The sequence below is a fragment of the Agelaius phoeniceus genome, chromosome Z, assembly GCF_051311805.1.
Source record: "Agelaius phoeniceus isolate bAgePho1 chromosome Z, bAgePho1.hap1, whole genome shotgun sequence".
Lineage (NCBI taxonomy): Eukaryota > Metazoa > Chordata > Aves > Passeriformes > Icteridae > Agelaius > Agelaius phoeniceus.
The window spans coordinates 65,236,380-65,258,815 of NC_135303.1; the positions used below are offsets into that span (position 1 = coordinate 65,236,380).

Sequence of the window (22,436 nt, forward strand, 5' to 3'; positions counted from 1 at the left end):
CTTTCCAGGCAAACCAACTGCTTCCAGTGGGAGAGGAAAACAATTTTGAATGAATCCGTAATGTACAGAAGTGTTAGCGAAAAATATTCTAAATTACATTGGCATATCTGGACTGGCAGTTTTTACTTGGAGAGGTGAATGAGACACTCCTATAAAACTAGAGGTTGTCATAAACTTTAGTACTTTACAAGATTTCTAAACAGCCAAATTTAGAACATTCCAAACATCCTGTCAATCATATAATTTGTATAAGGAAAGACCTGATCAGATACAGATATCAAAATCATTTGAAACCTAAGTCCTTGGGGTAAGTTTGAATTTCTAACCCCAATTTTAAATTACTCCCAGTGCTGAAGATTAGGTATAGATTTTTGACACGAAATATGAGAAAGCAATATTTCATCTTTGGTGATATCTAGACAATCATTTTGGTACAAATATGTTGTACTTGTCATAAAATTTTCAGTTCTGCATGAGGATATTATAAAATTTCACAGTCTAAACTACCAGCACAGGACATGTATTGCTTTCCTTTCACTTTTTATTGTCTACATTCTTCAATAACGTAAAGAGATCTAAAGGGCTCTAACCTAAAGATTTTCCTCTCTTACCTTGTCCAGAAAGGATCAAATTTATTTCTGGCTTCCCTCCTCATTGGATGAAGTAACTACATAGATAAATTTCACACTTTGCCTTGACATTTGGAATAGCCCACAGTTCTGTATCTGAGACCAAGATCCCAGGTCCATGTGTGTTATCCAAAAATGTGTATGTGTTAGATAAGCCCATATGCCAGTGAGTGGGTCACAGCAGTGCCAAGTTCTCTTTGAGTAAACATGAAAATACCCAATCTCTCAGTAGGATTTAATTTTTAAGTCTGTTATTCTTCCATAACTGGAATAGCTGAAGAAATTCTGTCACATTCTTACCTTTCTACAAGTTGCCTATGAAACACAGAATTAAAATCATTAACCTGGTGCACAAATTTTAGAGGTCTCTGTGCCACATGGGAGAGTTAAGGTAAAGAAGGGGTAATAATTAAGCCTCACAAAAGGTTTCATCAAATATGGCAGCCCTGTTGTGCAGAAGAAAATTAACTGAAATTAAGTAGTTTGAGTGGGTTCTGAGAGATCCAAGGCTCAGTCAGACTTCAATCTGCCAATCAGCCAGAGAAATAAATTGAATCATGCCTCAAAAGTGACTGATTTTTTTTTATCCCCATTTAACTATAAAATGTGTCACACTTACAAGTAATTTTTGTAATTGGGTGCCAATTAAACAATTATCTCATTATATCTTATGAACTAAATAAGATGCTTTTAAAAACAAGAAAAATAAATAGAGTTATTACAGCTCTAAATTAAAGACCTTTCTTTTTTTAATTAGATAAGTGCTCACTTATTCCCTGAGTTGCTAAGGAATTTCCACAAACTTATTTCCATGATAAAGCAGAAAAGGCATAAAACATGTTCAGAGGAAAAGGGTGCAAACAAAAAAAAAGGTGGAAAAAGTGATGTCTGGATTTAGTTACCTGCTTTGCATGACAGCAGAATTTTTTTGCACAGTTTATCCACTCAACATCTGTTTATGAGAATCATGACAATGTTGAAGGGAGTACTGTGCTTTGTCTCCATGGCAAAAACAGACTAAAATGCTTTCCCATAGTGAGCCATCATACATATGGCTCTTCTTATGCACATCTCACACGGAGGATTTAGGCACCGAAGACAGGTACAGCTTCTGATGCAAACAGCACTTCTCTGCTATCCCATTTTGCATTGAAACCTGGAGGAACCCAGAATCTGCTTAGCTAGAAGATGAAATTGAAAAGTCTTCTCTTCACAAAAGTTATCCCTTTTTTTTCCCTCTGGATTTTGGACCATAGTTTTTGTAACATCTTATTGTATTTGACATTGTTATATCAGGATCTGAAAATTAGGTTTCCCCTATTCTCACTATAGGGGACTTTTACACATCACACAGAGGTGGTGCTTCTGCTATGAGCCTGTGGAGCCTGCAGTGCTCCTTGTTAAAGCTCAGTCTCTGTTTCAGAAAAAGATAAAATATTTTCATTCCAGAATAATTGATCAAGTTTTGAAGAACATAAAATATTCTTGAATAAAAGTGGCAAAATTTTGCAATATTATATATGCATTTGCAATTATTTTAGAATAGCTGTTGCACAATGATATATTTCTCTAGAGATCGTCTTGTAAATTTGTCTTTGTAATTTCATGCTCTGGCCTAGCTCTGGCTCTGTGAAAATGAAATTTTAAAGTAACAGTAGTCCTCATGTACTAAAGGCATTCTTGTTAAGTTTTCATGAGTGCTGAATTCCTACTGAATAAGGGTCATCCTTACTTTTTTCCGTTTTCCATGTCAGAATTTAAAGTAGATATTTTTCCTATCTTTTTGATAGGGATAAGTCTCAACAACCACTGTTACTTATTACTTCCTTTTTCTATAAAGGGATATCTTAATCAGCATAGATTTGCATGTAAAAGAGTGTTCTGTAAATTATCAAATAAAAATGAAACATTTGTAAAGCCACAGACAATTAATTCAATGTGGACCTAACGTACCACTCATTTCCTAAAGAAATTTCTGTGACAATTATGTGTCACATTTTCGCTTCATGTAGATTATAGTCTGTATACTAGCAGATTTGGTCTTTAATTTCTAACTTTGTTCTTGTTTATTGTGGGTATGTGAACCTACAGTTCCAAATTGGTAAATTAATGTATGTGTCATAAATGTTTCTAAAAGCCTTTATCATAAAACCCTGACAAAAAACAAAATCCTAATTTAACACACTAATGACAAGCCTAAAACACCCACTTGATTAGATGTGATAAGGAAATACAATTAACAGGTTTAATGTTTTTTAATATGCAGATGATTTCTGACCTTGCTCTCTTAGTTTTTTCCTTGAAATTGTAGCAGAAATAGTATTTCATGTTCCTTAGTCATGTATTTACCACAGATTAACCAGAGGATAATTCTACACTGTAATCAAACCATACATTGTTATTTAATTCATGCAAAGGAATTACTACTAGGCTGCATAAGATCAATTACATTTGCCAATCTTCCACCAAATCTGGTTATAAAAATTTTTAATGGGTACAATTTCAACTGTGTTTTGCATGTGGTGGTTTTGGGGGTTTTCTTTTCTTTGAGTTTTCAGGTGGTTTTATCTCTTTTTTTTTTAAGGAAAAAAAAAGAGATACCATATTTAAAAGAGAATTTGAAAGCATGTTTCAGCATGGTATTTCTTTTGACCTTTTAGCATGTCACAGGACCTGTTATAATTTAGCTGTATTTTGTCTTTAAGTTTTTGTCTTGTCATGACATATGTTGATTGGTGTGGGAGTGTGTCATCAAATAAGTGTATTTTCTTCTTTGTAACCACAAAAAGAAGTGAGTTTAACTGTATTTTAACTGGGATCTTTTGAGTCAAGTTCTACACCTGCTCAATTGAAGCCTCATGCTTTTACATGAGGTGTGATGACATCTTAGGATGTTTATTCATAGCATATTCTGTTATGATTCACAGACTGATTACATAACAAAAGCCCTCCAGCAGTCCTTTTAAAAAATAACTACTTCTATCATATCAGTAGAGCCCATTTTATGTATTTAAAGTATGAAAATAGAACAAATGCAATTACTTCATAAGTTAACTGCCAAATATTATTTGAGGAAAGTTATTCAAAGTGTAATTGCTGAAAATGAGACATAGAGGAAGGGTTTAAATGCAGTTAAAATTTGTCAGTTTCTGAAATTGTAAGTAGTTCCTCTTTTTGCCTTAGAAAAATTTACCTTCAATTTCTTATTTACACAAAGTGCTTAATGTGAAATCTCCCCTTGGAAATATCAAGTGTCATATAGAGAAGTGTATAAATAAAAATAACTAAAAAAAAAATGTGTGTTCAGCATCTATAGAAAAATACTCCTTCACAGTAAGTTAATTATTATGATTTGTGTTCATGATGCTGGTGATTTAGTCAGGTTCATTGTGTGATGAGTGAGTCTCATACTCACTGGGTTTATGACCTTTATATTTACAGTAGGGTAACTGCACCTTTAAATATCTTAGTTGAGTTGCCAGACGCTGTTTTGTGCATGTCTGAAGTGCCTGTATGTACAAGATGATTGATTATGATGGTCTACTGCTGTTACTAATTTGTTTCCCATTTCCGATTGGCTTTTACTTTTTACAGCTTTGAGCAGTAATTCAGTCCCCTACGCCTCCCTGATTGGCTCTGTGTCCTCCCTCTCTAGCCAAACTACCACTCAGTCCTTATATGATAATAACTCTCTCCCACGATTCGCTCGAAAAGGTCTAAACATCTTTGTCTCTATTATTTTCTCTGTTCAAGCACTGTTTTAGATGTACATCAGTCCACCTCCATTTCTGGATCAATCTAGAGTTCTCCTGTGCCTTTTCACCCACATATTTTCCATAGGGGTGCTTGATCTGGATCAATCCGTCTAATTATTAGATGACTGATCTCATTTTGAGAGTAGCCAAGCCCTAAGTAAAATTTGTAAGAAAATGGGAGAGAAGCAGAGCTGCAGCAAATAAATTAATACTTAAGAGACTAATTTTTTTAATTGAAATTTTTAAGGAATCTCCCCACTGATCTGAATATTCTGCTTTGTTTAATGGCTTACCATCACAGATGTGCTATGAAGATTCCCTAAAGCATATATATAGGGTCAGAAGAATTAGGGCCAGTGCTGCTGGACACTATTTTGGAGTCTATTATGATGCTCGAAATGTCAAAGAATCCAAAAGAAAACAGGAATTGAAAACAAAATTAGAAGAATTTAAAGAATTAAAGCACATGCTGTAGTGTGACTGTGTTGTAGCCACATGGTCGTTTTCAGCTATGTTTAAGAAGATGATAGTCAACTGTCTTAGGCATGCTCTTGAAAGTCACGGTGACAAAGCAAACTGCATTGTGCAACATGCCTTCCAGCTTGAGCCCCCTTGAGTCATCAGTGTTTTCCCTTTGTAAGTTCAAGAGATCCTGGGGTTCACTAGCTTAACTTTTTCTTGCCAGCTCTGATTTCTTCCCTAAGCTATTGAAACCTCACTTTCATTTTTAGGTGTGATAGTCTAAAGTATGAAGATAAGAATGTAAGCATTTTGGAGAAAGCTCATGAAGACTGATAGCTTGAAATAAATAAGTTCACAAAATTTTGCCTGTCAAATCTTAAGCTGGCAGATTGTTCTAGTTGACCCCACATCTTTTCTGTCTTTTTGGTTTGTTTTTTTTTGTTTTTTGTCTCTTTTTTTTTTTTTTTGCCTTGCTGTCCCTGTACCCCCTTACACACCCATCTATACTTCCAATTCCAAGCTCTTCTTTTTCACTTAGTATCTTCATCAGTGGACAAAGATGTTTACACCTGAAGTAGATTGTAGGTACTTTTAGGGGTTGATAAATGGGATTTTAGATTAAGCATATATTAAGGTACTAGTGCAGTCAGCATGTGAGTCCAGCCAAACTGTACAACCCCTGCCTCTACAATCTGCTACTAGTGAAAACATTTTTGAAGTTCTAATTGTCTTATGTCCAATGTTGTCTTCAGTGACTGTTGTCTTAAAGCAGTGATGCATGTTGTTCTAGTCATTCATAGCTGCATGTCAGTCACCTCAGAATTCTGTAAAATACTTAAGTATTTCTAATTTAGAGTGCACAGTCTTCTATACCTTGATGCATTTTTATTACTATTATTATTATTATTGTTATTAATCTTCAAACTTTCCATTTCATTGTTTTATGCTTTATTTTATAAGTTAGCTTTATGTTGGTTTAGGTCTTTTTTTTTTACCATTTCCTTTGCAGGCTCAGGTGTCTCTGGTTACCTTGGTAACCTTCATTATTCAAGTTTGTTTTTCTTGATTATGCATAAGTCACTTTGTTTTCTGTCAAAACACTATTGTTTCCCCTTTAGGGCTCTTTCAGTGTCTGTTTCTCAGTTCACATTTCCTCATCTAATTCAATAGAGTTTTCATTTCATGCATTGCAGTAGAAGGGGTTTAACATGACATTAAGAGTCATTACTCAAAGCAGAGGTCAACATCAGGTCTAACTGTTTCATTTTTCCATGCCTAGCTAAACTCATTGACTCATATGACAGTAGCTCTTTCCTCTACACTAGGAATGTTAGCTTTGGGAATACGTTTGGTGACTTTTTTTAATTTGGCTTCAGAGCTCATCTATGCAGAGCATGTCCTGCTTTGAGTAAACAAACTATTTGCCTGCTTCTCTCACATATGACATCTTTACTACTTACACATTTATAGACATTCTAACTGCTGCATTTTCTAAATTTTAGAGCAATGCCATCACTGTAGTTTACGTTAAATTTTGTTCTTTCTTGTTCAACAGGTATGGCCAGTCATCCCCCAATACCTATCTTGGAACTTGCAGATCACATTGAAAGATTGAAAGCAAATGACAATTTGAAGTTCTCACAGGAATATGAGGTAATTTTCCCCACTTCTTTACCATTCAAATTTTAAATGTCATGCTTGTTGTTTCCCAAGACTTCTCTCTGATATGATACCAGGTTTGTATGATATTAAAACCATAACAAAAAAATGGTGTAAAATGGCTACAATAGTGGGGTGGATCCTTTGCTCATAAAATCCTATACTCTTTTTGTAAGGATACATGTCAGGCAGATTCCATGGACACATACTTGAAATAATGTGTGAATGATACAGCATAGACTTGTTTTAATACACAGACAGTTTCCTTTCCTGCAGTTTAAAGATCCTTAGATTATGTATAATGTTGACAGGACAAATAGAGCAAAAGCTCCAAAGAAGGTTCATTCCACTGCTTTAATTTTTTTACATGAGATAAAAGGGTTTGCATGTGCTTGTTGTCTCTTCTACTGTAGCAGTTTCAGGACATTGCTTTTTCCTCCTGTCAACAATACCACTTTGATAAATTGGGAGTGATGGTCTAGAAGAGCATGAAAGAATATTACAGGAAGACAGTAATCATTTACCAGCCACCTTATCAGTTACCCACAGAGTATATAGGTATTGCTATAGTGGAGGGTAACAGCGTCTCAGGTCAGTAATTTGTAGCTAAAGGGACACAGGGAGCCATTCATTAAACCTGGTAAATTATAGCTGTTACTTTAATGCCTAAATATTGTCCATGTCAAAAATACCTAGATCAAGTATACACTGAGCATTCAGTAAAGAAGTGCTTCTATAGATCAGCTATAGGTGATCATGTCAGTGATCCAAGGATTAGCATCCCTGAGAGGGATCACCAACACAGTATTTTCTTTATGGTCTGTTGTGTCACTAATCCTTGCTTAAAATCCTTCAACACTTTCTCAGCATGGTGGAGTAAAAGCCTGAGTTGCTCTTATTTTTTAGGGACTGCACATTAGTTGCATTTGAATGTTTGTATGGACACTGACAGAGCTATTAAAAACACTCAAGATGACATTCACATTTTAGTTTCTTAGTAACATGTTACTGCAGGGTACATGGAAGCCCTATATATTTCCATTGTATTTTAAAAGTCTTGACAGAAGATGTTAAAAATTAATACTAAGTACTGTGATGAAGAACTACAATTGCTTATTTTTTAATTGAATGTAGTATTCAGAAAGTCCTTAAGACCTCTTTAAGAAATAATCTCATTAGAAATTAAAAAGAAAATACAGTTTCAACAATTCCTGGAAATAAATTCATTGAAGAGCAATTTAGGATTGCTGTCACACAAAAAATGTGGGAGAATCTTCTCATTTTTCTATGTGTAAACCCTATGTTCTTAAGTATGAAGATTGTAATAATTGGGCCATAATAAAAGATAACATTTGGTACAAATTTTAAAACCATTTTTTGTTGTACCATGGGGAAATTAATTGTTTTTTTCTGTGTAGAAAATCCCAAACCATTTACAAGTCATATAATATAGTATAATTTCTATACAAATAAACAATTCAGCTGTACTACATCTTGAACATGGTGAGGACATGACGTGGTTTTCTTATGCTGCGTTAAAAATTAAAAATTTTGGTGTTTTGTATTACCTCTTTCTTACTTAAGTAATTAAGATCATTGTGAGAGTGTATTTTAATAATTTATAGTCAATATTGAAAAATAAATTACATTATTTTTCTCCTAATATCTTCTGACCCTGCAGAAGTTTCTCTAGTCTATGTAAGCTGGAAAACTTTCACATTCTTTCTTTCCATCATTTATTTGGGTTTTTTTTTTCTCCTTTTTTTTTTTTTTTTAATCTTTACAAAACATGCCATCTGGAGCAGAATGGTCAGACATTCAAGATTAGAATATGGGCAACTGTGGGTCAACATCAAGCTTCATTCATATTGCTTTGCCCAAGAAGGTTCAATATTTATCTTTGAAATTACAGCTTTAGAGATACCACTTCATTTCCATCTAGTCTGAGATTCATCCATTTTGAAATAGAATTAGTGAAAAGCACTGCTATTTGGTTTCATGGTCTAGGCTAGGCAATGGACTAAAGCTGCAGTTTGCTGATCACTGTAAGTCATCTCCGTGTCTTGGCTGTGCATTCCTGTTGTCTCTCTTGTGCCAGTCCTGGCACTAGCAGATGTGCAGCTGTTCAAGGATTATCTCAGGAAATAGATTCAGCTGAAAACTAATTGTTTTATTTTTCTTTGCTGCTTTCAATTGGATCAGTTCCCTGAACTAGCTCACCACATGTCTGCTTAAGCTCTAGTGCCAGCAACGGGAAGTGGTGGGTATATTTGTGGTCAGGGATTGGGACCTTCTACTTCAGCAGCAGTTCTCACTAATATCCCTTAAACAATCTTTTTGAATCTGATTGCAAGGCAGAAAGAGGTACAGATGGTAACGGTTCAGTCATTATCACTTCAGATAACACTAGAGCTGATGAGACAGAGGGAAAAAGAGATACTTCTCATATTCAAAAGTTCAAGGTGTAACGTGCAGCACAAAACTACTGACCTTTACTGATACCAGCAAAATCCTCCAATTAATTACTGTTTAGGGAAGCAAAGAGTTTTCATCAATTACCACTGATGATTTTGGTGTTGTTTTTTTTTAATAATGCCCTTTCCTCATTGGCAATCAGTTGTTTTATTTTACTTTTAATGTAATTGTTCGCATTGCATGGATGAAATTCTTCAAAGATGTATTGATTGTATGTATCACTTACTGTAGTAAGTGATAACTTTGTGATACCATAAAGTAAAATATATGTTGGTGGTTTTCTGATAGACTCTGACTTCTCTTCCTTCTATCAGGAAGTTAGCTCCATTTCAAAAGGATGTTTAAATTATTTTTTTAGCACAACCTACTTCAGTTGCCACTTCAAAAGAATTACTGGTTTCACCACACCACACATCTTTTAATTTTCTAAGAAACGGCTGATTACTTGTTCCCTTTCCATCCTTGCTCATGTTCCATCCACTTACTTCTGATCAAAAGTCAATAAAAGTTCTGTTTATTCCTTTTGGAAGAATATAACTACTTTCCTCTTTCCACTTTCTCCTCAGAAGGACAAACCTCCCTGTCTCTTGAAAACAGTGTATTCTCCAGTGTAGAACAGCCTGTAGTTATATGTTTTCTAAGGCTCAGTGCCATCAACTGGACAAGTTCCTACTACTACAAGTTTTCAGAAAATATTCCATAGTGCCTTCTTCAGGGCATCTATCCCAGCTCTTACAGGATCTCAGCAGAACAATAGAGATTTCTTCCATTGTACTTCTCTCATAAATTTACCTTGAATACTATCTTCTAGGGGCCAAGCCTCAAGGATTATTACTGTGGCAAGATTCAAATAAACTTATAATTCATGAGTTACATAAAGTGGTTCTGTAGTGTTAACACGTGATAGTGCTATGACTCCTCAAAGAGGTTCATTTCTGCTTCAAAATAAATTCTTCATAATCCTTCATTAATTTTTTGTTAGCTCACAATCCCCAAGCCAGAAAAAATGTTGATTTACTCTGTTAATATCAAATATCATACCATTAATGTCACACAGTTGTTTTCTGTTCTCTAATTTAAAGGCAGGATTGACCCCAGATGATTATTGGGAAGCTTTTGCTGACTTTGGCAATTTCAGTGGTATTTTTATGTAATGCAAGGGTCCATATGGACTTGACAGCTGCTAAGCAAAAATATGTGTTTATAAGATACTGACCTTTATATTGTATCTACTTCTTATCTGAGACTTCAGAATTTAAAAATAAAAAGTGGTCATGGAGATAAACTGAATAAAACCAGTAATGTTCTGCCTATTTTATGATGTATTTGTACGGTAATTTCCTCCTCTAAGGCAGAACAGAAAATATATTCCTCCAATATATTCCTCCTCAGATTTCTGAGACTTGTAAAAATGTAAGAGTTCTTTTCTGAGGTTTGTACATAGAACTTTGCACCCTTAAGGAAGTGGATTCAGATTCATACTATATTTGCATGAGAATCTGTCACTACAACCCAAAATTTACACTATCAGACTCTGCATGATTTACTGTGAATGTGTATATATGCACTCGTCAACAAATGTTATGAGAATTTGTATATAATTTAATGTTTGCACTCATCAGGTTTCTTTCTGTAAATTGCAGCCATGTCTCTTGCAACAACATAAACATTGGATACTAAAACAAGTAAATATTGTATAGTAGAACCACATATAAAACTTATTATCAATATATTACATTTTAGAAGTCCAGGAAGAGCAAATTATCCACTGAATGAATCTCTATCAAAGAAACAGCTGCACTTAACTGTTATATCATTTTAGGTAAAAGCGACTTATGTGGAAAAATCAATTCTTTTTCCAGAAAAAATATGGTTTTGTTATTTTTTCCTTATAATGGTTTTCTCTTTCTAATATTACAAACATCATTCATTGGGATTTTCTAACTTTACTTTCTTAGGATGTGCTCCATGTATTGAGAAACAATTAGTGTAGTCAGTGAATGATGAAAAGTTGTCTTATTAATAGCACATACACTTGCATTCACCTAGGTTGTTTGGTGCTTAGTTCCACCTAGGGTAGTATCTGAGCAGCATAGTTATGGTAAAGAACTTTAAAGACATAGTGCAGGAATTTGAAATCCTGCTAGTCAAGATTTGGAGTGGAGTATGATCTCCTTCCTTTGTGCTGTGAATGCTTCATTGGGATAACAGCATTTGTTTATGCTTATATAATTAATCAAATAAAAGAAAGATGGTGTTCCATATTAGGATGCAGTGTTTTGGTCTGATGCCGAATGTTTTTTTTGCCAAGGAATTTCACAGACACAGTTTAGTTAGTCAAATAACTGCCTGAGAGGAGGGTATAGCCAGGTGGGGTTTGGTCTCTTCTTCCAGGCAACAAGTGAGGGTACAGGAGGAAATGGCCTCCAGCTGTACCAGGGGAGGCTCAGCTTGGACACCAGGAGGAATTTTTTACTGAAAGCATTGGATCGGAGGGAGGTGGTGGATTCACCGTGACTCAAAGTGTTCAAGAAACAACTGGGTGTGACATTTAGTGCTATGGTTGGATTGCTGGTGGTTAAGCAAAGGTTGAACTCAATAATCTTGGAGATTTTTTCCAACACTAATAATTTAATGATTCTATACTGTGATAAATATCAGGTTTTTTTTGCCCAAAATAGCAGTGATATGTCTAGAAAGAGAAAAGCAGTGTTCTTGAAGGAAGAAAAATTATTTGAGGACAAACTAACTAGGTCATTCTAGATAAAATTGAATTTTGCAGGAGCTCTTTAGAGATATTAATTTGCAATAATTTTAGGGGCTTATAGAGAAAAACCACTTAAGAATTTAACTCTACTCTTTCCTTGAAATAAAAGATGTGGACAGTGCTTTAAAAACATGATGAAAAGTATGTTTAAAATTTAAAGTAGCATAGTGTCTCATGTGAGACAATTATAAAAAGTGTAGTTTATAAGACCTGATGCCTTTAATACACTATGTATAACAAACCAGCAGGAAGCTTTAACCACAAAAATATTTAAACAAAGCAAGTTTTTTCATTATTCAGGTATTCATCTCGTCCTGATATTTATTTTCCACCTGAAGTTGACTGTAATCCCCAATTTTCAATACAAAATTATTTCCATTAAAACTGGTGTTGTATCCATTATGATATCATGGTCAAACTATTTTAATTGCAGGTAGGTTATGTTTAAACTGGCGGTAAAGAAATACAAACCAAAATGATTAATTTTTAAAAACTAGGGATTTTATACCTTTTTGAAATAAAGAATCTCCTTCAAGAGTGTTTTCAAATAATGCTTATTTTCCATTTTAAATTTTCTTTAGTTTTAAGCTTATATAGCTTGTTTGATTTCACTGGAATCAGGTTTTGCATAATTTCATTTAGTCATAGGAATATTAGCTTGATACTGTGGAGAAAATATGGGGTTTTTTTCTTGAGGGAAAATTTGAAAAGCTTTTGCAAAAAAAGCCTTTTGTATATCTTGCTAGTCTTGAACAGTTAGGTCTCTTCCCTTTGAGAGTTAACAGAAAATGAATCATCTGCATTTTTAACTGTTTTTGGGACCAGGATGCAAACTCATATTTGAGTTCAAAAGAAGTATTAGCCATATGTGGAGGTTTCCTCCCATATTCTTGAAAATTATACCCTTTGCAGTGCAATGGGGAAGCCTCTGTCTTAATTAAAAAACATAATTCCAAATGACAAATTGCCATGATCATGAATTAATGTTCATGCATCTAGCATTCACTTTTTGGTAATGCAGTATGTAAATCTGATTCTATTAGCAAGTCTCCTACATAATTCAATAGCATTCTATTATAGATTCATCAGCTATGGTATGAAATTCTCCTCACAGTTGCTGACAGTGGTAAAAGAGGGTCAAACTGTTCATTTCTCTGCATAGCTGTGTATCTTCACCAGTTGTTCTGAGCCTTTTTGCATTGACAGGCTCTCCAATTTTTCTTCTTCATTCTACTTTGCCTACCTAGTCCTAGGTTTCTCTGTGAAGCAGTCATTATTGGTGATTTAATTCAAGCCACAAACAATGCAGCTACAGCACTTGAAAATGCTTTGCAGGCATGCTTCCTTCACCTTCCTTGTGAAAGCTATGCAGTATATATCCATCCCCACATTCAGCAGAAACCTAAAACTGCTGGCTTCTAATTTGCTGCCATAGTGACCCTTAGAAGAGCAGTGTCCCAGAGCAGGCAGGCACATATCAGCTCACACCAGGACTGGTGACATTTTGTCATACTCCTTCCTTCCTTAGTGCTGAACCAGGATCTAGTCCTGGAAGACACATCAGGGAGCATTTGGCTCTTGTTGAAGTGGTGTAAAGGAAAACTGCACAGTGAGCGAGCAGGGACATCATTTAGCAGAGGGGGATTGTTTGAAATTCTTCTGGTTTGGTTACCACCAGAATATTTTGCTTACCATGATTATTAGTCAATGAACTATTTTATGGATGGTGCATTGTGATTGTAAATATTGCTCCATTTTTTTCCCACTAACTGATCACATTTGTTTAAGTAGCCAGTCATTTAGAGCACACTAGATGAAAGATTTGTCAAAGCATGAGAGGCAAGTAACTGTATTACAAATATTTTTATTTATTTTGCACAAAGCACTCATACTACACAGTTATGCTGTGAAGAAATCCACTTCTTTATTAATGACAGCTTTATTGAAGGCAAGCTTTCAGAATGAAAATACTAGAAATCCTATTAAAGTGCTATCCATTAAACCATTAAAGCACTCATTAAAACTGTTAGCACAGACTTGTTATTCATGAGTTATTGGTCTTTCACACTTCTGAAATGTGTCTGCCAATACCACTCAACTCTTTGTTGAGAGTGTGGCTATTAAGTCTGAGGAAATACAGATTAAATTTTCTTTTGACAAAATGGTGCTTTATGGGAGGATGGTATGGCCACAAAGTGGTTCAGATTGGTGAGGAAAAAAGGAAAGATTAAAGTTCAATCCATTTGCCTGTTTCTGATAATTTATGTTAACTATGTCTGCATGTAGACCTAAATATTAATCACTAAATACACCATCTGGCCATACATCGTACAATGTGTATGTTTGGGTTTTTTCTTTATATCGAACAGTAGCTTTAGAATGCTTAAACATTAAGGAGTGAAAAGTGGAAGAATTATACTGAATACTGAACAGTTGAAGCTAAGCTTTAAATTTAAAGTTTTCTTTCTGTAAGTTCACATGAAAAATAGGTATAATATAAGAGCTGAAGCTGTTTCTCATAATAGAAAAGAATCTCAGACCATCGTTTTCAATGTATATGCAAAATCATCTTTGTATATGCAAAAGTGCAGTTTAAAATTACTGTTTGTAAGCATTTTTTATCATTATTTGTTACATCCTGTTTTGGTTGTTATGATTTAAAGCCAAAGTCCTTCAGTCCACACTCAAAAATAGCAGCATGTTAGACAGCCAGTTATTCAGTTATTTTCTGGTTTTCTTGTGTGAAGAGAAAATGTACCTGACATCTTACATTGTGAAGTAATTTCCAGGATATTTTGGCAGTGTAGGTAGAAACCTAAAAGACAAGACAGATGGTCTGCTTCAGTTACGTTTCTAGAACAATGCAGAGTAGTATGATTCATTCTAAGGCAGTGGACTGTGGTTTAGATAGCATGTTTCCATTTATGTCTCTCAAAAAATACTGTCTGGGTAGTCAGAGATACTATAGATGTGCATTATTCCTGGTCAAGTTACCAATTTAATTTTAAAAGTTAATGCATGAATATATAGTTAGCATCTTCTATACTATGTGTATCTTCTAAATTACTACTAGAATTCTGAGATAGATCCATAAAAATTATTTTCCAAAGTTCTGAAAACTTGACCTTAAATAACCTGCATAAGTTTTCTTATTCACCTCCATTAACTCAAAAAAGAAAAGAGGGGAGATTTGTGCTGAGAGAAGTAATTATGTAAATTTTATTACTTTTCAAGTCATAAGATATTAAGTGAATTGTTGGCCTGCTGATAAAGAGGTATGTTATGTCTTAAATATAGTGTGTGTATATATATATATAAAACTCTACTCTTCCCAGTGCTGATGGAAATGCACTCCAAATTCTCCCTCTGTACCTTTGACAAAATAAATAGGACTCAGAAGTAAAGATAAAACACTTATGTTTTTAAATTACACAGTGCATACCCGCTTCAAAATTCTACCAGCCATCCTTCTCAGAGCATGGAAAAACAATACTAGAATGAAACTAAATTTTAAGAAAAAGGAATAAAAATTTTACTGAGTGAAATTAGAGAGTAAAATTCTACCATTTGCTTTATTGATGAGTAACAATTTTACTTTGTAGTCAGAAAAAGTAATATTTTTGTTGGAGAAGGGTGAAGTGCTACTCTTGGATCACATCACTATGTTTATACTTAAGCTCAGCACAGAAGTGATGTCTACCTTTGCATGTGGAAAAATACTGTTGGGGGATAATTCACTGTCTCTTCAAAGGCAAACAAAATACAATATGGCTCCAAAAAAATCCATCACCAGTTTTGCAAACCTCTTAGTCTCTTTAGATCCTAATTCAGTAAGTTCCTAATACTACTGACATTTTAAAATATGTTGATCATAGTCACTCAAATTTCTAAGATAATGAACCCAAAAAGTTTGGTGTCAAAAACTGTGTAGAACCTTAAAAAAAATCAGATTCTTTCAGAGCTGCATTTAAGACTTTTTAACTGTTGGTAACACATATAGTGATACAATTAATGTATCACATATAGTGATACAATTAGGGGGAAGGCCAGTAAGGCTGACATCCTACTTGGAGTCTAGTAGGCTCCACCCAACCAGGAAGAAGTGGTGGACAATTCATTCTATAAACAGCTAGAGAATGTTTCTGGATCATCAGCCCTAGTTCTTGTTGGTGGTTTCAACTTGCTGGACATTTGTTGGTAATTCAATACAGCTGAAGAGGAGCAGTCCAGGAAATTTTTAGTGTTTGTGGGGGACAACTTTTTGTCACAGCTGGTGGGTGACCCCAGCAGGGGAGGGACTATGTTAGATTTGTTATCTGCGAATAGAGATGGGTTGGTGGGAGATGTGGTGGTTGGAGGCTGCTTGGGGCACAGTGATCATGAAATTACAAAATTCTCAGTATTTGGTGAAGTCAAGAGGAACATTAATAAGATATTTCATTGGACTTTCAGAGGGCAGACTTTGGCCTATTCAGGAGACTTATTCAGAGAGTTCCTTGGGAAATAGTCCTTAAAAATAAAGTTCAGGAAGGGTGGGCATGCCTCAAAATGGAGATCTTGAGGGCACAGTCACAGACTGTCCCTGTGTGCTGAAAGACTAGTCAATGAGGCAAACATACAGCCTGGGTGGGCAAGGAGGTTCTGCTGGAGCTCAGGAATAAAAAAAGGATGTATTATCTTTGGAAGGAGGATCAGGTTTCTCAGGTAGTATTTAAGAGGGCTGGTAGAGTATGTAGAAAAAAATTAGGGAGGCTAAAGCTCAGTTTGAACTTAAAATGGCAGCTTTTTTCAGCAAGGATAATAAAAATTCTTTTTACAAATATATTAATGGTAAAAGGAAGAGTGAGACTAATCTTTGTTCTTTATTAGCTGCAGAAGGGAGCTTTGTTACTGCAGATGAGGATAAGGCAGAGGTGTTTAGCACCTTCTTTGTCTCGGTTTTTAGTGAGAAGAATTTCAGGACAACTGTCCTCTTGGGTTGCTCAATGATATCAGGGAGCAGAATGCTCCCCTCATTATCCAAGAGCAGGCAGTCAGAGAACTGCTGAGATGCTTGGATGTTCATAAATCCATGGGACCAGATGGGATCCATCCCAGGGTCATGAGGGAGCTGACAGATGAGCTTGTGAAGCCCCTCTCCATCATTTGCCAATAGTCCTGGCTCACTGGAGAGGTTCCAGATAACTGGAAGCTGGCCAGTATGACACCCATTCACACAAAGGGTGGGAAGGAGGACCCTGGTAATTATAGGCAGGTTAGCCTGACCTCAGTACCCAGTAAGGTCATGGAACAGTTTATATTGATTTTCATCACACAGAACTTACCAGGTGGCTGGGGTATCAGACCCAGCCAGCAGGGATTTAGGAGGGCAAGGTCGTGTTTGACCAACCTGATCCCTGCCTGGTGGATGCAGGAAAGGCTGTGGATGTTGTCTGTTTGCACTTCAGCAAGGCCTTTGACACTGTCTCCCACAGCACACTCCTGGACAAGCTGGCAGCCCACGGCTTGGACAGGAGCACTCTGTGCTGGGTTAGGAACTGGCTGGATGGCCGGGCCCAGAGGGTGGAGGTGAACGGTGCCACATCCAGCTGGGGCCAGTCAGCAGTGGTGTCCCTCAGGGGTCTGTGCTGGGGCCAGCTCTGTTCAATACCTTTATTGATGACATGGATGAGGGTATTGAGTCCTTCATTAGTAAATTTGCAGATGACATTAAGTTGGGGTCATGTGTTGATCTGTTGGATCTCTCTCTGCAGAGAGACCTGGAATGGTTGGATGCATGGGCAGAATCTAACAAGATGAAGTTTAATAAATCCAAGTGCCAAGTCCTGCATTTTGGCCACAATAACCCCCTGCAGTGTTACAGGCTGGGGACGGTGTGGCTGGAAATGGACCTGGGGGTACTGGTGACAACTGACTGGACATGAGCCAGCAGTGTGCCCTGGTGGCCAAGAAGGCCAAGGGCATCCTGGCCTGTGTCAGGAGCAGTGTGGCCAGCAGGAGCAGGGAGGTCATTCTCCCCTGTACTCAGCTCTGGTGAGGCCACACCTCGAGTGCTGTGTCCAGTTCTGGGCCCTCAGTTTGGGAAGGACCTTGAGATGCTTGAGCGCGTCCAGAGGAGGCAACGAGGCTGGAGAGGGGCTTGGAACACACGCCCTGTGAGGAACAACTGAGGGAGCTGGGGGTGTTTAGCCTGGAGAAAAGGAGACTCAGAGGTGCCCTTATCACTCTCTGCAATTCCCTGTAAGGTGGCTGTAGTCAGGTGGGGTTGGTCTCTTTCTCCAGGGAGCAACTGACAGAACCAGAGGACACAGTCTTAACCTGCGTCAAGGGAAGTATAACTTGGATATTAGGAATAAGTTTTTTACAGAAAGGGTGATAAAGTTCTGGAATAGCCTGCCAGGGAGGTGGTGGAGTGACCATCCCTGGATGTGTTTAAGAAAAGACTGGATGTGGCACTCAGTGCCATGGTTTGGTTAGGGCATGGGTTGGACTTGATGATCTTTAAGTCTCCTCCAACTTAGTCATTCTGTGAATTTTGTGAATTCAAATGAATCATATGCAAAGCATAAGTAGAATTTTCATGGCCTTCATCATGATCCCAAGCATTTAATTTCTTCTTCATTCCTCTAAATGGTCCCAGTTCATTTCCTTTTGAGGGAGGATTTGCCAAGCACTCTGTCTCAGTTGCTTTAGTTAAAGGGTGAGCCAGAACATTTGCCATCTCACTCCTCTACTCTCCATAGCTAGGTTATGCAGGACTTTATAATCTTTTTGTTATAAAAGTTAATTTAGCCTATGGTATTGGTTAATAGGATAAAGCACTTGTTTTTCTGAGGTATTTGTTTTCCCAAAAACAAATGCTTCTCTATTAAGCAGACGGGCAAATTATTTTGTTTTCAATAATCTCAATACAGAAGCAAATTTACTCTCAAAATATTAAATAAATAAATTGTACAAAATATGAAAAGATGCATGAGAATGAAGCAATTTTCAGACTGGCCAAATTATCAGTCAAAGGGATAAGTCCTGGTAAAATCACATTAACTAATTTCACACATGCTCATTGTCAGGTAATACCTACTCTAATAGATTACAGGTCATACCCTAGGAAGAGTGAGCGAAGCTGTTGGCTTGATGTTGTAGTGGCAATAGGGACAGTATGGATCTCCTGACTTGTGCCATCCATGTTGCTGGTCTACTCGTGGAAGATGAGCATAGTGTTGGTGAACTGCCCCACCTTAGCTTATCTGTGTCATCTTTTTTTTTTTTTTTTCATTGCTTACCACTAGCTTCATTGGGAGCTGCCAGTTCTTACCAGGATTAAACAAACAGAGGGCATAAACCTCAAGCCATAGTTGTGTATTCATATTGATGAAACAATTTTAAGGTCTCTAATGTTACGGAAAGGAAAGGTTAAACAATAAGTGATTATTCATGACTTCTCAGAATGAGATGACCTTTCATACAGCCACTACCATAGTGAGCATAAACAGGTACCATCTGTTACCTATTTTACATTCATTTTGCTGCATAGATATTCAACCATAGAGGTAAAAATACTAGAGTCTGAAGTTTCCCTAGTGGTGAAAGATGAAGGGGTCTGGTGAATGCTTCTGTTAATTCCACCCTGGAACAGAAAATAAACAGCAAATCTGGAAACATGTAGTTTTGTTTATGAATAAGATTAGTTATGTTTATGAATAAGATATCATTAAAATTTCAAATATGCCTGAATTGCTTACTTATTTATGACTCAAGGAAATGAAAAGCAAGTTTCTTGATGTTGTCCATGGATGAAACACAGCTCTAGTTTCCTGAGCAACACTAGTGCCATGGGTTAGTCTGGCATCAAAATGAAAGAAAAGAAACATTTTTTTTCTTCTGAAAAATTTTTTCAGGAACCTTTGGAGTTTATTTAAAAAACAGGACAGGAAAATTTTTGAACATGTGTTCTTACTAATAAAGGCAAAAATGTTTATTCCCCTTCATCCCAGTGTTTTTGAGATTTATGATATTTATTCATTTTCTGTTAATCTAGAACCCCTCACTTTCTGAAATGAGTAAAAAGATAAAAGGGTGGATAGCTTGTTTTCTCTGAAGAAAAAGCCCTGGATTTTAAAAGCTTGTGGTTAAATTCCTCATGGAAATTTCAGATGCATAAATACACAATGGTTAATGTAATATGATCTAATATGTTACAGTGTGTCCTGAAGTAATAATTTTCTTTCAAAAGGAAATTATTTCCAGTGCAAACTATGGGATTTTAGTTTCTAATTATCATAAATAAAACAATTATGTAGTCCCTAGCTGAAAGTTTCCTTTCCTTTTTTTCTCTTTGTCTTTTGAAGTCTATTGATCCTGGCCAGCAGTTCACATGGGAACACTCTAACCTGGAAGTAAACAAACCAAAGAATAGATATGCGAATGTAATTGCATACGACCATTCTCGTGTTCTTCTCTCAGCAATAGAAGGTAAGGAGACCTTTAAAATTAAATTAATTATATCCTAAAATCTAGAATAATTTAACCAATCAATATCTTTATATAGTTATATAAAGAAGTGTTAATTAAAGCACTTCCAGCAAATTCCTGTAATGACAATCCTCTTCTGATGCTTATTGTCAGCAATGTATTATGAACTTGCACTATGTAACACTGAGTGCATTAGGTTCCTGTGTATATGCCAGAGAGTTATCTGAAGTAAATTAATATTGCTGCTTACTTATACTAACACTACAAAGCAAACAGAGCAGTAAACAAACATATTTGAATTGAGGCATTTGTTGATCAATGAAATTATCAAGATATCTGCTCATTGAATTTTACTTTGCAAAACCTTATAGTGGGGGAAAAAATCAGTTCAACCTCATGTTCTCTGGGGAAATTTTAAAAACTCTCTTAGAACTTTAATTTTAATTTCCAATCTAAATATCAAACTAGAGTTTTTAAACAAATGCCCACTTGCAGGCATTTTTGAGAGTATCTCACTGACTAAAGATTGACAGTGTGATTTAGTGAGAGCTTTTCATTATATCTTTCTTTGTTACAAAGCTTCCCAAAATCATAAACACTTTAAAGTTTTATCTCAAGAAAACTGTTACAGGTAGCCAGTCCTAGGTGTTGTGTCTGTTTTACCAAGCATCAGGACATGCTGGTTTTCACTCAGAGGATTCTTTTTATTTTTTTCCAATTCTGCCTTACTATTAACCTACTTCCTAGGTTGAAAATGGATTTTCAGTTTATTCTATGTTGTGGACAGTCAGGTATTAATGATGGCCATAATCAAAAAAATTATATATTTAAATGACACAATTTAAATGAAAATAAGAGTTGTGTTTAGTTAGCTCCAACAGGACTTGCATACGATACATAACATAAAGGGATCTATATTCAAGGTCATAGTTACTTCAGTCATAACATGGTACAAGTTAAACTGCAAGAATTTTAATTTATGGTTATAAACAGCTGCTTATCTTTGGCTACTCCAGACCTAAATACACTGGATTTATAGGTGTAATCCACTTTAATATTAGCTTCTTGGTGAAGAAAAAGGCAATCCCACTGAAGTTTAGATCTTTCCTCATTCATTGCAGCTGCATACCACAGGCTTTGATAATACAGATAAGAGCTTCTCAAATGTATTAGCAAATTTTAATGATTACCTTGAAGAATTTGCATATGATAATCTGCTTATATTTTTCCACCTTTGAGATTCATTTGCAGTTCTATCAAGATTTTTTTTTGCAACATACAATTTTTCATATTGCCTTGTAAAAGAATATGGCTGTGTAGAAACCTGGCTCTACCTGTCTCAACACTAAAGAAGGCTATTCTAATTAGCACTATATGTGATGTACCTCAATAAATATATCCTTTCCTGTCTCACTGGTCCAGACAAGTGGTCAAAGTACATGGTCTGAATAGGTCAGGAACAGCAACTGAGCAGGGTTTCCGAATGGTATTCTTCAGAACAAAATGCTTAACTAGGAGATAAGTCTAACTGGCAAAAAGAAGACTCTTTTTCCCAGGGTTTTTGCTTGGAAAAAGAGTTGTGTAAAGGAGGAGAGAAGGAGAGAAAAAAAAATTAAATGTAATCAAATTTATTTGATAATTTACATATTAGACAACTAGACTGCCATATTTCCCTGAAATTTGGTTCCCTTTAAAAAAAATTATTATATTCAGAGAATGAGAAGAAAATTTAAGAGGCAAAGCAGAAAATGTTAGTGAAAGTAATTGAAAGTATGAAATTATGCAGTTCATTGGACTATGTTTTCACGTAAGTGATATAGTTATCTTTGTTTCCCTTTTTTAAGTAAGAAATACCAAAATGTGGCTAAAGTTTCTAAATCTTTCATAGTCACTGGGTCTACAGAGAGAAAAGTATTATAACCTTTTGTAATATTAGTGTTGGATGTAAGACCACAAATCGAATATTCAATGGAATATTCACCCATTTGGTGATTTGCATGATTTTAGTTTTTTTCCAAGTCTTTAGATTATGCTGAAAAAAGCATATGGTGAATAAATCAAATAGTAAATGCCTTTTTATAAGATGATATTTAGCCTTGAAAACAGAAATAATTTATACAATGATATATAATATATTATATAATAATATATCATTATCCCCTTAAAAATTCTTATTCCTGGAATTTTACGTGATTGGGTAGATGAAATTTTGTGTAT

The 22,436-nt window shown here is 35.7% G+C and overlaps 1 protein-coding gene across 48 annotated transcripts in view; it reads left to right on the forward strand.

Moving 5' to 3' along the window:
* PTPRD (protein tyrosine phosphatase receptor type D) overlaps positions 1 to 22,436 on the forward strand; it is a 1,163,353-nt gene that overhangs the window by 1,081,599 nt on the left and 59,318 nt on the right. For 32 of the 48 annotated variants that reach the window (XM_077171994.1, XM_077171996.1, XM_077171995.1 and 29 more), the window contains 3 exons: positions 4,224 to 4,343; positions 6,402 to 6,499; positions 20,096 to 20,219. In XM_077171994.1, coding sequence (XP_077028109.1) covers positions 4,224 to 4,343; positions 6,402 to 6,499; positions 20,096 to 20,219 — 342 coding nt within the window. The remainder of the gene's footprint in view (positions 1 to 4,223; positions 4,344 to 6,401; positions 6,500 to 20,095; positions 20,220 to 22,436) is intronic. The other 16 variants (XM_077172017.1, XM_077172019.1, XM_077172018.1 and 13 more) reach the window with 1 other exon arrangement.